Genomic DNA, 16,467 nt, shown 5'->3' on the forward strand with positions numbered 1-16,467 from the left:
ATATTATATAATTTATTTAGTACAGAGTAACTGGGAAATGGAATGGTATAGTGTAGCCCGATCTCATCAGATCTCAGAAGCTAAGCTGGGTCAGTACTTGGAAGGAAGACTCTGCAGAGGAAGGCAACGGCAAACCACCTCTGCTTACCCACTCGCCTTAATTGGCTGCAACTTGATGGCAGTTTACACACACGTAGAGAGTAATTTCTGAGGCTGGTGTAGTTTTCTCTTAGCATTTTAAGGCTATGATTCATCTGCAGAAATACAGCCTTTGTATGGTTAGGTTAGGACCAACTACAAGCAGACAATCTGTCCAGGACTTTTACAGCACTAAAGAATCTATTTTCATTGTCTGTTCAAATTATGTTATCCTAGAGGGGACACCATCACTGTATATATGCATTGCTTTTCATCTAGGAAGTAATTAAAGCTTAATGAAAAGCTTCAACTGAACAGACCGAACACAGTTTTTACAAACATGAATCCGCGCATCTGTCTGTACACAGCAAATACAACTACGTGCTCACATCACCCAAAGCTGTCTCAATAAGAAGGAACTAGACATCATTAGTTGGTGATGTCCACAATATCATTAAATTATGCAAAACTTATCATTTGAAATTGCAGCAGAACGTAGTTAGCTATTTGGAGTCAAAACTGTGATTTCGTTGCCCACACTTCTGCAGTTTGTGTGTGTATCAAGTTGTAGCCAACTCACGGCAACCCCTTATGGGGTTTTCAAGGCAAGAGACTGATTCAGCTGGTTTGCCATCGCCTTCCTCTGCATAGCAACCCTGGTATTCCTTGATGGTCTCCCATTAAAACACTAACTAAGGCTGACTGTACTTAGCTTCCGAGATCTGACAAGATCAGGCGATACCATGCTGCCTTCCCGCCACACTTCCGCTAGCAAAGCCAAATCTCTTCACCCAAATTACAACAGGGCAAAAAAACCAAAAATCCCACAAATTTATTTTGCTGTCCACAGTTTCTTAAGTTTAAATACAAAACAGGCTTCAAATACTCACATTCAACTCTCAGCCAACCCAAAGAAAACTGAGCCCTCAATGGGCTGGAAAACATCAAGCAACTGTATGTTAAGGAGCGAGCACCCCCCCCCTCAAAACCTGATTCCTCTTTCTGCACCTAGCTGGCTCCAGTGGCTGCCACTTCAAGGGCAACTTGCTGAATGCCACTATGTAGACATGCCCCATCCAGAGACACATGAACACATAAAGCTGCCTTATACTGAATCACACTCTTGGGCCATCAAAGTCAGTACTGCCTACTCAGACCGGCAGCAGCTCTTCGGGGTCTCAGGCTGAGGCCTTTCACATCACCTACTTGCCTAGTCCCTTTAACTGGAGATGCCAGGGATTGAACCTGGGACCTTCTGCATGCCAAGCAGATGTTCTACCACTGAGCCCCAGTCCCTCTGGCACGGGAATCCTGCTCTTAGCTGCTTAGAGGCTGGGTCTTGTTCCTTTTCAGCATTTGGTAGTTGGGAGACAGCATGCACAGGTTACGCAAAGGCACTGAAACACTAGGAGGGATGCAGGGTTGGGGGTTGCTGCAGGAACTGCCATTTGGTAAGCTCACATATGAAGCTCCATTATGTTGAATCAGACCACCAGTCTATCGGTATTGTCATGTCTCTATTGTCTACTCAGACTGGCAGTAGCTCTCCAGGGCCTCAGCCAGAGGTCTTTCACATTACCTGGGACCTTCTACATGCAAAGCAAATGCTCTTCCACTGAGCCATACCCCCTCACTTTAGTTCAGTGGCTTTGGGGGGAGGGAACATAATAGCCACTTGGGAATGGAAGGTATGGTGATGAGTGAAGTGTTGCTGTTTGGAGACATGCAATGTCATAGGGCTTTGCCACATGTACAATATGTGGCCTCTCAATATTATCTCTTCTTCTGCCTTGATACTGTATTTCGCCAGGTCAGCTCTACCAAATGCCAAGCAGTATGCTCAGTGATCTGGCATGCATAAGAGATACCTAACTGGAAGATTCTGATGTCACGGCATCACAACCTGCTCCAACATGTTCATCCTCAATCCAGAACTAAGAGACTGGTGGTGATTACCCATGAATCTTTCCTCTTGAACAGGTACCTACCTCATTAAATCTTCTACTGATTGAACATACTGTGGAAACCAGGGATTCATCAGGGATTACACTAACCGGATCCGTTTGCTTACAAGTCTGCCAACAGGTGTGTGAGCCAAGCCGACAGAGGTGATCTCCAGCCCCTTGGACACCAAGATGTCTTCTTCTGGAGGACCAACACCCATGCTCAGCTTAAACTATTGAGGGCTAGAGCTCACTTCTTCTGACGCTATTAAAGGATTTACTTACTTCATTCATTTATACCCCAACTTTCTCATGCATGCAGGTGGTCCCAGAAGGTTCCGTCCCTGACATCTCCAGTTAAAGGGATCAGGTAACAGGTGAAGAGAAAGAATCTTTTGTACCTTAAAAAGCTGCTGCCAGTCACACTAGACACAATCAATGTAATATTTTTTATTATAACCATCCCAATGACACATAGCAGGGTACAAGCTTTTGAACTCACTAGAACTCTTCAGCAAGACAGATGTTACAAAAGCATCTTTAAAATTAAGAGGAGAAAAAGTTGATTTTTTTTCCAACCCATGTTCTTAAAACCTGGTCATGCCAGCATTTGGCAAAGATGATGTGCCAGCTTGTCCTTTTGAATTACTGCTGGTGTCAGAATACAGTACAAGGCCTGTATTGTGTGTTCAACGCAGGGCTGATTCACACAGAGATCGTTTCAAGTTACTCCAGGTAAGAGGCAATACATCAAATACTTCTTCATAACAAAAACAAGTCCAACAAATGTCTCTCTAAATCAGCGAGACTCAAAAATCGCTTTTTGGAAGAGAGATGAGAAATCACTGGGCAGTCACTGTATCAACTTAGGAGATTCTTGAGGGACTTGTTTTTGACACGGAGATAAGCAATTGTTCAAAGCCACCTGGTGTAGTAGATTCAGTAGGAATCTCAGCATGGATTTAAATTAGTCCCTTGTGAGCTACGGCCAATTATATAAATTTTCTAAAGCATTTTGTGATGCCCTAAACAGCGTTATCTGATTTAGTATGATAACATTTAGAAAATAAGCTTAGTAAAAATGTCAAATAAATTAAGAAAAGCTCCCCGAACAAGACTTTAGCAGGGAAACTAGCTTCCATCTCATTCTTTCAAGAGTACTATCAAGCATCGAGAGGGAAAATAAACATACATGGTATTGTGGGGGGGATTTTTGATTGAACTATCTAATAAGAAGCCCCTTCCCAGCAGATCCCTCCAGGTGAAACCTAGATGTGGAGAAGAAGAATTTGTTTTTATATGCCAATTTTCTCTACCTTTTAAGGAGAATCAAACCAGCTTACAATCTCCTTCCTTTCCCCACAACAGACACCTTGTGAGGTAGATGGAGCTGAGAGAGATCGAAGAGAACTGACTAGCCCAAGGTCACCCAGCTGGCTTCGTGTGGAGGAGTGAGGAATCAAATCCTGTTATCCAGATTACAGTCCACCACTCTTAACCACTACACCACGTTGGTGTAGCAGCACGTAAGTTAGCTATCAGCAGAGACCACTCAGAGGGGCCCCCTTGTACCCAGCCCTCTTTTTAAAACTGTTTTGCTTCATCAGAAGAGAAAGGGAGAGGGTTACAGATCAACAGAGTGCCCCAAAGAGCCTTTGCCTGCCATCACTGAGGTAGCCAGAGGCCACCATGTAGAGAGGATGCCATTCATTCCTCATTAATGGTAAACTATCCAACATGGCATGGGCTCAAGGCAAGTCTGCAGCATCTAGAACCACCTCCATAACCTTAGACCACTCACCATTTCATGCTTCTTGATATATAGAATCTAGCTACTGCCCTTTGGCAAAGCAATTCAAAGATGTAAAAGAGTGCGCAGAAACTCTAAGCATCTTTTGAGATCCTTGACTACTCCATCAAGACAACTGGAACATCCATACTTCATAAAGAGAGCCAGCGAGGTGTAGGGGTTCAAATCCCCACTAATGCCAGGGAAGCTTGCTAGGAGACCTTGGGCCAGTCACACAAACTCAGCCCCAACCCAGGCTAGTATTTGGATGGGAGACCACTAAGGAATACCAGAGTCGTGATGCAGGCAATGGTAAACCACCTCTGTATGTCTCTTGCCTTGAAAACCTTACGGGGTCACCATAAGTCAGCTGTGACTTGACGGCAAAGGGAAAAAAACTTAATATCAAGGATCAATCCTAAAAAGATCTACTCTGAACTAAGACCTGTGTTATTCTGTGAGGATCACTTCCAGGAAAGTGTCCTTTGAATTGCCCGGTAACTCATGCAGAAAGCACAAAGTGAAATATACACTCCAGAGATCACATGAACACAGGAAGCTGCTGGATTGGACCATTGGTCCACCAAGGTCAGTATTGTCTACTCACACCGGCTCACACCAAATCTAGGGTGAGAAAAAACTTAACTGTAATGCAGAAAAGCATGAGCTCTGGTTATGTATAGTATTAATTAAAATGAGAAGTGTTCATATAAAGCACTGATGAAAATATCATACAATCAGACGAGTGGCAGAAATTCTGTCACTGTTTGCAGAGGAGCCACAATTAAAATGACATTGAAGCAATTTTTGTTTTAATTTCAACACTATTTCATTTTTTGTTGTTTCAATACAGGTACTAGTTCAAGAGAATATTGCAATTTAAACTGTGACACTTATTAATATTTCTTTGGACTGGGGAAATATTCAAAGGTAAGATAAATGATATTGCAGGAGAGAAAAATGAAATGAGAATCTGATCTTCGAAATCTTAAGTGATCCATCAATAATAGCTAAAGATCTGTTTTTGAAATACAGAAAGCGGGAGTCAATACAAAAGAAGTACCTAATGCCATTTGCAAGCCTTATTATGAGTGGGGGAAAGGGATAAAAATAAATAATTACAATGATACATTTATAGTAAGTAATCCATTACTGGTTTGAGGGACAGGAAAAGGGTAAGGCCTGGCTGCTATAATTTATGATCCGGTTTTTAATGTTCACAGGTCCTTTTAAAACTTGCAAAAGACATAACATATAGGTAGGATTGTCTGTTTAGCTCGAGTTATTTTAATTTTTATTTAAATTAAAGTTCCTGGACGACCAGTTCCCCACTTTGGTTTGAAAACTTACAAATCAGGTAATGCTTACAAAAACTGAAAAAATAGGGATCTTGTGTAAATAGAAAATATCGATATAAAGTGTATCCAATCAAAAGTAGCATTTCTAGGATATATAAAATATTAAGATTTTATTGTTGAGAAGAATGGCAGGTAAAGATGTAAGATAAACCGGGTTTAAGCAATGACCTCTGGTATCTGGGGATTCATGCTGAAATATGGGAATGATTTCTCATTGGGTGTCCAGCTGAGAGAGAATTGTTTCACATCTATGAACAGACTAGTACTACTCCAGTGGCAATGCAAAGGGTAACACTCAAGCAGAGTTGCCAACAGGCCTGGAGAAACATATCCTGACCTTTAATGAAAACTTAATATATGGAAAGGGGCAGCTGAAGCTGTGTGTGTGTGTGTGTTTTAAGTGCCATCAAGTCACTTCCGACTCATGGCAACCCTATGAATCAATGTCCTCCAAAATGTCCTATCCTTAACAGCCTTGCTCAGATCTTGCAAATTGAGGGCCCTGGCTTCCTTTATAGAGTCAATCCATCTCTATGGGTCGACCAGCTTTGGACTTTCCTTTTGCATCCATTCATGTCAACCACTGAACGTCCTTTCGGCTTTAGTCCAGTCGCATCATTAAGAACAGCACTATTCGTACTTGTCCTTCACTCTTCCCCAGTAGCTGATTGAGTGCCTTCTGACCTGGGGGTCTCACTTTCCAGCACTATATCTTTTTTCATTTTGGATTGTCTCATCATAGGGTTTTCAAGGTAAAGGTTGGTCAGAAGTGGTTTACCATTGCCTTCTTCTGAGCAGTACTAACCAGAGTTAGCTGTAGTGGCACTGCCGTTGTCTATGAAAGATCCTACGCCAATGTCACCTTCCACTACTGCTGCTGCCCAGTAGCTAACCTTCAAGGATTGCTCTGTCCTCATCACCATTGGAACTGCCTGTTCTCTTCTGCTGATGTGGCCATTGATCCCTGAAGTGGGTAGACACATCTTCGTCTGCTGTCTCAGCTGTGACCATTCCGCCTTGAGTGACTCTGCTGGGAGTCTAGTCTCGTGTCAGAGTCTAGATCCCATATGGTATTGCTCCCAGCTTCGCTGACACACACAAACCCCCTCACCACGTTAAGGTGTGCATCCAAAAGGGCGTGTATACACACACACACACACACACCAAAGAGGTAAGCAACATCACCTGGTATGCAATAGCCCATTAAGCATGTATTTAAGGAACAGGGAATTTTTTCCTCCAGACAGCTGGCAACCCTACATACAAATACGATCCACTAGGTTCCAAGTGTCAGGAAGATGGTATATATATTTCTGTACTTGATGAACATGCAGTACAGTGAAGAAATATTTGAAAATATCACTATCTTTAAGAAATAAACATTACTTTTTAAAGAATAGCTTTGCTGCAAAGTTAACACTGAATCCTTTTTTTTTTTTTTTTTTTTTAGTATATACTAAGAATATACCTATACAGGTTGAGTATCCCTTATCCGGTCATCCGATATCCACTGATCTGAAAACCAGACCTTTTGAGCCAGCATGCAGGCATTACTCACAGCCCTCAGCAGTGCCGTTGATGGTTCAACATACACAAATTAAAAACACTGTTTAAAATTACATTCAGGCTATGTGTACAAAGTATATATAAAACATAAATGAATTTAATGTTTGGACGGGTCCCATCCCCAAGATATCTCATTACGTATATGTAAAAATTCCAAAATATTCCAAAATATGGAAAGATCCAAAATATGGACCACTTCTGGTCCCAAGCAGTCCGGATAAGGGATACTCAACCTGTACCAGCGTGAAGAGCTTAGCTCAGCCGATAGTCAGTGGCTCAAAGCCGCATGCATTTTCTCTGGGATGCCACCCATGGCTCTTCTAGGCACCGTTCTCCAGTGTAGCAGCTGCCCCGTGTTCCCGGAATGCAAGCAGAAACAGTTGCCACCCACAGGGACTGGAGTTACGGGTAAGCTGCAGGCCTCTATGGCAGGGATGGAAAGAATGGGCACATCCTTTCCAACAGCCCTCACCCTTCTCTGCAGCCTCTGCTCCCTTATCCCCATACCTGGGTCTCTGTCAGGAGGAAAGCAAGTTGGCTGCCAGGAAGAGAGTAAAAAGCACCACGGCAACCACCTGGAAGAAGAGCAACCTGGCCACAGTCGTGGGCGGTGTTGGTTTTCCTCCCCTTTCTCCATGGCCGGCTTTCTCTCCCCCGGGACCTTGGCAAACTCACCCTTTTGCCTGAGCTGCTGCATGTGTTTGGTGGGGAGACACACAAGACGTAAGGCAAGCACATGGCTCTTTCGGTTTGGTGGTAAGCGCAAGGGTGGCTCTCCATGAACTTAGGTAGCTGCAGAACGGATTTGCTATGTGAAATGTTGGCCAACAGCAGCTCTCCCTTCGATTCTTAAAAGGGGAAATAAGTGAGTTGTGCTACAACGTCTATATTAGTTACAAAAAGGGAGAGAATAATATACTTAATCAAACTGATTGTCTTGTATTTATTGGGAAAATAGAGTACGTTCACCTTTTGATGCATGCGCTTAGCCTATTCGACTTACAATAACATTACAGTAACGTTATAATAATGTTTACTTAAAGTGTGAGAGGAAACCATTATCATTACTGAGTCCTTAACAGAGTAGTGCCAGATTTCCTAATACAGGTTGAGTATCCCTGATCTGGACTGCTTGGGACCAGAAGTGGTCCGTATTTTGAATTTTTCCTGTATATTGGAATATTTTGGAATTTTTGCACATACACAATAAGATATCTTGGGGATGGGACCCAAATGCACTTATGTTTTATATTCACTGTATACAAATAGCATGAATATAATTTTAAACAATATTTTACACACTGAACCATCAGAAAGCAAAGGTGTAACTATCTCACCAGAATACCTGTATCAGCTGTTAAACAAAAGCAACAACAAACAAACTTAACACTGGCAGGCTTTCACTCTCCACCTACGATGCAGTGTACACTGTATTTAATTTTTTAGGTGAGAAGAAACACTGAAAGCAGGATCTGCCTGCATGCCAGCTCGAAGGATCCGGCTTTCGTTCCAGTCCGGATATGGATTACTCTACCTGTAAACTATTGTAAAATTTCAAGCTGAAGGTATCCCCTACAGCTCTTTTAGTGAACAGTGGTGATTCTTAGATCTACAGCAGAATACCCTAGGAGACTGAAAAGTTCTCCCACTAATTTTTTTCCCACCTTTGGTATAAAAATAATTAATAATTGCCCCAACAACAGGTTTGGTCTTATTAGACACAAGCTTTTTGATGAAAATTCCAGCTCCGATTACAAGAAAAGAGAATATCAAGATAAACAAACTCCTTAACCTGATCAACACCAATGCCATCTAATATCCAATGGAAAGACAGCAGTTTTCTCTTCTTAGAGAAGATCACAATCTTTGATTCATGGTGATTTATTGGAAGACCTTCCCTAGAATAATTCTCGGGGGGGGGGGATTGTAATGATCTTTGCAATCCAGCTCTCCCACTAATTTCTGAACGTTGCAATTTTTGATGTCAGCTTCGTGGTCATTTACTCTTCCTCACACATACTGATCTGTTGGTCCTATGTAGACCCAGCAGACGGGCATTGTTGGCAGATATATATTGCGCTGGAGGATAAGATTAACAGCTCCACATTCTGTACCAGAAGTACTGCAAACATATGTTCTCTCATCAGTTGGAAAACACAAAAGAAGCCGCGCAAATACAACAACTCAGACTGCCAAGTGACAAGCGTACATTAAGCCCAAATGCTTCTATCTATGGGAACTGTTACGAAGAGGACACATGCACACATGAAGCTGCCTTATACCAAATCAGCCCCTTGGTCCATCGAAGCCAGTATTGTCTACTCAGACCAGCAGTGGCTCTCCAGGGTCTCAGGCAGAGTTCTTTCACATCACCTACTTGCCTAGTCCCTTTAACTGGAGATGCCGGGGATTGAACCTGGGACCTTCTGCGAGCCAACCAGAGGCTCTACCTCTGAGCCACAGCCCCTCCCAGGGGGAGGCTTTCTTCTAGCACATCCAAGTTAACAGTGGAAAGGATACACCTTTCTTCAAAACAGCAAAAGCCCACTTCCTCAAAGATTTAATACATTTATATCCTGCCTGTCAGCCAGAGCTTTCAAGGTTAAGCTTATGACATAACTGAAACACAAAGACAAAATACAAAGAATAAAAAGTACCAAACAGAAAATTTAAAGCAAGCATCATGTTACTACATCAGAAGCCACGAAAGGCCTAGGGAAAGAATGCTGTCTTCCCCTTGCTCCTAAAAGCCACTGGTGCTTGTTGTACAGCGCCTGGGAAGGAAAGTTCTAAAGGTAAGGCACCACCACACAAAAGGCCCTGCCCCAACAGCCACACCTGACCCTTGTGCAATAGAGCAGGTAGCGCACTTGACACCCCAACCTGCCTACCAACCCCTCCTATGACAAACCAGTGACATGAGTTGAACCTAAGAGGGTTTTTTGCTGTATACTTTGGCAATAAAGTCCATGCAAGCCATCACAGGAGATCTCCTTGCTAGACTTCGATCATCTTGAAAGAGAAAAAGGGCTGGATATAAACAGGAAGACTCAAAGGCCACAGAAAGGAATTCAGGCAGGTCAGTTAACCAGAAAAACAACTTGCATGAAAACGTCATGCCAAATGCCTGAGCCGCTCCTTACAGGGGTACTGATAGCCCTCCGACTCTGGCAGGGATGGTTTAATTAAAACCAAGAGTTTGAGATTCATGGAAATGCTCATTCACACAACAAGCCAGCACATCTTGCCTATCAAAGCTATTCCCCACAAGGTGGCTTCTCCGGCCTGGATCCACAAACAGCTTTTCTAACTAGCTGCCCCTTTGGCCTCACCCTGCTGGAGAGAAGCTAAGGGGGAAATGGGGAATGGAAGAGAGAAAGGAGAGAGGTTTGCAAGGGTATGTCGGCATCCTCACAGCCGCTTTCCCCCGCTCTCTCCTTCCCTCAGTCCCCCACCTGCCACAATGTCCCTCTGCAGCACAGGAGAGCTTTTGTGCAATCAGAACTTGATAGATCGCTATAACACAACAGCCTTTCCGTCCCAGCAGCAGAGCATTACAACATTATTGCGCTACAGACAGCTAGCAATTACTGATTTTTTTAAAAGCCTTCTGGTGACCTGGGGTGGGACCAAGTGGGTAACACAAGAAAAAAGGGCACTTGTGTTGGCAGGATCTTTAAACATGCAAGCCTTCCCGTGCTCTGCGGTCTTTCCAAACTGTATCAAACCAGCTTTGGGAAAGATCACAGCACAGCAGGGGGAAACCCAGAAAGTGGACAAGTCAGGGATGACGTTGTGTAGATGCTCCACAAACCTTTCTGCAACCAGAACAAAACCTCCCCGTGGAAGCTACCAAAGCCAGACCCGTGACTACTGACCCCACCAACACTCCCTCTTACTTGCCAACTGTGAAAAATTGTGCCCCCCTTGTCTCTCAAGCAGCTGCCCAAATATAAGCCTCCTTCTTGCCTATTATAGGGTTGCCAGCAGACCTCGAGAAACCTGTATTGCCCTTTTAATAAAGGCTTATGTGGAACCCAGCTAGCTGGGGGTAAAGTGTAGATGACTGGGGAAGGCAATGGCAAACCACCCCGTAAACACAGTAAATGTCGGGATGTGACGTCACCCCAGGGGTCAGTAATGACCTGGTTCTTGCACAGGGGACTACCTTTGTGTGTGTGTGTTAAGCGCCGTCAAGTCGCTTCCGACTCATGGCGGCCCTATGAATCAGTGTCCTCCAAAATGTCCCATCTTTGACAGCCTTGCTCAGATCTTGCAAATTGAAGGCTGTGGCTTCCTCTATTGAGTCAGTCCATCTCTGGTTGGGTCTTCCTTTACTACCTTTACCTTTCATGTGGAAACAGGCAGCTGAAGCTGTCATGGCATGGAAATAAATCACACTAACATCCCACTAAGCCTCTATTAAAGTTAATTCACAGTGGGTAGCCGTGTTAGTCTCTCTGCAGTAGTAGAAAAGGGCCAGAGTCCTTAAAGGGCCAGTAGCACCTTAAAGACTAACAAAAATGTTTTCTGGTAGGGTATGAGCTTTCGTGAGCCACAGCTCACTTCTTCAGATACAGCTTAGAATTCAGCTGTATTTGAAGAAGTGACCTGTGGCTCGCGAAAGCTCATACCCTACCAGAAAACATTTTTGATACAGATACAGATTTTGATACAGATACATCTGAAGAAGTGACCTGTGGCTCGCGAAAGCTCATACCCTACCAGAAAACATTTTTGATACAGATACAGATTTTGATACAGAAGAAGTGAGCTGTGGCTCACGAAAGCTCATACCCTACCAGAAAACATTTTTGTTAGTCTTTTAAGGTGCTACTGGACTCTGGCCCTTTTCTATTAAAGTTAAAGGACTTTTTTTTTCTCCAGGCCTGTTGGCAACCCCAGGAGCCATTCTGTGGGGAGTCCTCCTGCCGGCTGGGGCACCCTCCACTGGGGGGGGGAGTGTCTCCTAAGGAGGGAAGGCGGCTGCCCAGCCTCCCAAGGCTTCTCTCCCCCCCCCCATGATCTACCTCGCAGGGCTGTTGTCAGGGGGGAAGGGGAGGGGGCGGGGCTTGCCTTCGATGGCGATGACGTGCTCGCGGATCTGGCCCTGCAGCGCCGGCTCCTCCACCCGCTCCAGCAGCTCGTAGATGGAGTAGATGTTGGGGTGCACCGACTCGAAGCGCCCGATCTCCGCGCGGATGGCGGCCGAGTGGGCCTGCTGCTGCTGCTGCTGCTGGTGCTGCTGGGGCGGCGGCGGCTGCGGAGGGTAGTTCATGGCTGGCCGGCACAAGGCCCCGCGCCCGGCCCTCACTTCATCGCCGGCCGCCCGGAGGGCCAGCAGGCCAGGCCATGGAGACGCCGCCCCGCGCGCGCGCCCCTGGCCCGGCCCCGCGAACGCGCAGCCGCCCGCCGGACCCCCCGCGGCAGCCAACCACAACCCGGGCAGCCGGGCCGCGACCACGCCCCCTCGCGTCCGAAGGAGGGCGGGAACCGGGCGCGCGGCATGCTGGGAAATGTATTCCGCGCGAGTCCCGGCCGTTTCCTCTCCTTCGCTGGGGTCCCTTCCTCTCCCCCAGGACAGAGGGGTGCCCCAGAGCGTCATGGGAATTGTAGTCGCTTGTCGGCCCGCTCGGCGACGGAAAGGAGCGCCTGTCTTGGGTTGGCCCCGCCCACCGGTTGAGGCGCTCCGCTCTGGCTTCCCCCTAGAGGCGGGAAGGGCCCCGTTTATTGGGCGGGGGCTCAGGAGTTAGGCACGGTGTTGCCAATCTCCAGTTGGGGCCTGGAGATCTCCCAGGGTTACACCTGGTCTCCAGACCACAGAGTTCAATTCCCTTGGAAATTAGGGTCGCCAACCTCCAGCTACTAAGAAGGGAAAGAACCTGTGCTGAAATAGTGGCAACTTGAAGGCACTTTACACACACACACATATAGAGAAACAGCGCGTGGCTCAATGTATTCGCAATTGAAGTGAGAGCATGTTGCGTCACACACAAGAATATTTCAGAATCAATATATTCACAACAAAATTCAAGACTGAAATAAAAGATGTTGCATCACACACAAGGGAAACCACCAAACTGAAATATGGCCTCGCAGGGCTTAAGGCAACGCCAGTAAGGGCAAGTTCAATGCAGCCAGTCGGCTTAACAAAATATAAAGCATAGGTGGTGATTTTCTCCACCAAGATCAACTTCATTTAAAATCTATAACACCTAGTGTTACAACAGGGGATGCATATTAAAATGTGAATTTTTGCATTCATGACCACCTTGCTCCATGAATTAATTGGGTCGGCAAGTTGAAGACTTCGAAACGCGTCCTTGTGACGGACCCGATGTTTGGATAATATATTGTTGTAATAATAACCCAAGGACAAGTAGGTGTAGCTGGCGTGGAGGAGCTGGTTGACCAGGCGGTTGACGCCGGCTTCGCTCTTGGCGTGGTAGTTCTGACGGACCTGGGAGCTCATGGCGCAGACGGAGGCTGGACTGGCGAGCTGAACTGGCGGAGAAGTGGAAGGTGGGGGGCGGCCGCGACCCTGCTCCGTTCAAGCACTGTTGAAGCAAGAGCAGAAAGAACACAAGCCAAAGGTGGAGTCGATCTGGGTGTCCATTCTCTTGGCTTCCCTTGGCCACATTGGAAAAAGAAGAATTGTCTTGGGCCACACATAAAATACACTAACGATAGCTGATTTAAGTAAGTTTACGATTTTGTGTTGGGCCGCGTTCATAGCCGGCCTGGGACGCATGCAGTCCAGGGGCCGCAGTTTGGACAAGCCTGCAGTAAAGCATCTGAATGGTAGATGCTAGCCCCGTGGCACAGAGTGGTAAGCTGCAGTACTGCAGTCAAAAGCTCTGCTCAGGGCCTGAGTTCGATCCCGATGGAAGTTGGTTTCAGGTAGCTGGCTCAAGGTTGACTCAGCCTTCCATCCTTCCGAGGTCGGCCAAATGAGTACCCAGCTTGCTGGGGGTAAAGTGTAGATGACTGGGGAAGGCAATGGCAAACCACCCCGTAAACGTAGTCTGCCTAGTCAATGTCAAGATGTGATGTTACCCCATGGGGTAACTGGGGATTACCTTTACCTTTTTTACCTAGTATATGAAAGTCGGTGGATGAGTGACTGGCATGCAGGAGTTTTATTTCTTGGAATTTTAAAATGGCAAATAAAGAGACAATACCAACTAAACTTTTAATAAATGCAATATTAATCACGTAGGGATGAGCAGACAAGGACGGTCAAGAGATAGTTTATGGTTGTTCTGACTTCTCCTAACATGAAATCAATGAACCTTTCAGTTCATCTGTGCTGCTGTTTACTTCCTGTGGAATGGTTGGCCGGCTGCCCTTCCAGACGCTGGAACAATTGCTGCCTCTGAAAGGAGAATGGGCCAGCTGGAGCAGTGGTATGATGCACAGGAGGAAGAAATGTATGCTACTGAGGGAAATTTGGTAATGAATTCATGGGTATTTTTAGACCCAGCAGTCTTCTTGCCAATCCCCCCCCCCCACAACTACATATCCAGCTTAACAGTTGATAACCAATGTTGTAACCATTTTTGAAACTTGAGCAAAAACATCTTGGTAAAGCTGCGTAAAGCAGGCTATTTTTAAAAGCAGCTGTAAACTCATGGGAAATACCATTTGGTTTCAGTAAAATAGGTCACTAGGAACTCGTCACAGCTAGAACTGTTTGAATCACTTGAAGTAAAAGGGACTGGATCGCTCCTCCGAGAGTTTAAAAATCCTACCAAAACAGGGTTATACATCTCTCTCTTCACAAATGCCCTCAGCCTCATATTACCGTATTTTCCGGCGTACAAGACGACGGTGTATAAGACGACCCCCCCATTTTTATAGTTAAAATTTAGAGTTTGGGATTATCCCGAGTCCGCGGCCTAGGGTCGGCCCTCAGGACTGCGCCCCAACCCCGCGGCCGCCCCCAGACCTCCTGGAGTGGCCCAACCCGAGTCCGCGGCCTGGGGCCAGCCACCGGTCCTCCTGGGGCGGCTCAACCCCCGGGGACATGGACAGAGCGGAGGCGGCTCCCCAGGTAGATTCTCCAGTCCGGCTCGGAATTCAGCATCCGGCGTATAAGACGACACCCGGCGTATAAGACGACCCCCGACTTTTGAGAAGATTTTCCTGGGTTAAAAAGTAGTCTTATACGCCAGAAAATACAGTATTTATTAAATTAGAACCTTTCTACCTTATAGGAACTCAAGGTGGCTTGTAATGTAAATAATAATAAAATACAATAAGGTACATAAAAACAACTGGCTAAAATCAATAATTTAAAACTGCCAATAGGCAGAAGAATTAATCAAATGCCGTCATGAATAACACTGGCCATTTATGCAGTGTCAATTTTGATGCTCGCTCAAAGCTCTTTTTTTAAATGCGACCTTTAAAATGCCTATTCACCGTCCCGACGCAAAAGGAGAAATTGTACCCCCCAAACACTCGCCTGCTCCTTCGTACGCATAGTCTTTTGCAACCGCCATTTGCATAGCTAATGCGCAGCTGTGATTTTGCATGCTTCCTTGGAGGTATTCTTCGAGGCTGGGGCGGAGCAAATGCAAAAGGTTGCGTTATAGGGGCTCTTAAGAAATGTGAAGCAGGTATGCTCTGGGCCGGCTTCGCAGTCACTTCCTGAATGACGGTGCAGAGTGAAAAACTAAAAAAAATATGCAGGGCACTTCAGCCTGGAATGCGCATAAATGGCCACCGTCTCACTCCACCGCTGTAAAGGATGGCAGGAAAGAACTGAATTGAAGGCTTCTGTTAGGGACGATAGTGTGTGTGTGTGTGTGTGTGTGTGTGTGTGTGTGTGTGTGTGTGTGTGTGTGAGAGAGAGAGAGAGAGAGAGAGAGAGAGAGAGAGAGAGAGAGAGATGCATCTTTTCTTGTTTCTCCGCCCATTTGACTAGGAAATGCTGCCCACTGTTTAGTGCCCCCAAAGCAGCTTGGATCCACTAGACTGAAGCTGGTTCCTGGATCTAGTGGTGATTTCCATCAGTTCTGGATGGCAATTGCTTGGGACAGAGATGGCCCGGGGTCTTCTCCTGAAGATCCTGGGGTGCAACGTAGAACATAAAGAACAAAAGTTCTAACATCACGTGGGCGAACATTTTCACACTGCATCAGAAACCTCAGAGAAGCTCTTTGGAACATCTGCCATTGACACCAGGATTGGCACTGACACTGTGTCCCTTCCAGATGTTTGGTGCTCAGGATCAGAGCATCTGGTCCTAGAAAATTGTCTGACAGGGAGCACCCATCATTCGTAAATTCCAGGGGCTGGTAGCAGATCCATTCTCCAGTGTTTACTTGTCTCATAACTTCAATTTCTTGGCATCCAACGCAGGACAAAAATGAACTGGCTTTTAATAGTGTGTCTTCTGCATACCACACCTAATCCCATCACGCCTGCTATTCACATTTACATACTGTTAACATTTACATACTAATGCTTGTCTGAATTCACTCTCCTCTACTTAAAGACAGATGGATTCACATTCTAGCTGTATCTGAAGAAGTGAGCTGTGGCTCACAAAAGCTCATACCCTACCAGAAAATATTTTTGTTAGTCTTTAAGGTGCTACTGGACTCTTGCCCTTTTCTACTACTGCAGACAGACTAACACGGCTACCCAATGTAAAACACATTAATAT

At 45.6% G+C, this 16,467-nt stretch overlaps 1 protein-coding gene across 3 annotated transcripts in view; it reads right to left on the reverse strand.

Annotated features, from left to right (window-relative positions):
• Positions 1-12,155, reverse strand: part of AGAP1 (ArfGAP with GTPase domain, ankyrin repeat and PH domain 1) — a 355,259-nt gene extending 343,104 nt beyond the window's left edge. For all 3 annotated transcript variants that reach the window (XM_056856130.1, XM_056856129.1, XM_056856128.1), the window contains exon 1: positions 11,871-12,155. In XM_056856130.1, the coding sequence (XP_056712108.1) occupies positions 11,871-12,072 (202 nt within the window). In that variant the 5' untranslated portion in view covers positions 12,073-12,155. The remainder of the gene's footprint in view (positions 1-11,870) is intronic.
• Between the last annotated feature and the right edge of the window lie 4,312 nt (positions 12,156-16,467).

The sequence above is a fragment of the Euleptes europaea genome, chromosome 10 (assembly GCF_029931775.1).
Source record: "Euleptes europaea isolate rEulEur1 chromosome 10, rEulEur1.hap1, whole genome shotgun sequence".
Taxonomy (NCBI): Eukaryota; Metazoa; Chordata; class Lepidosauria; order Squamata; family Sphaerodactylidae; genus Euleptes; species Euleptes europaea.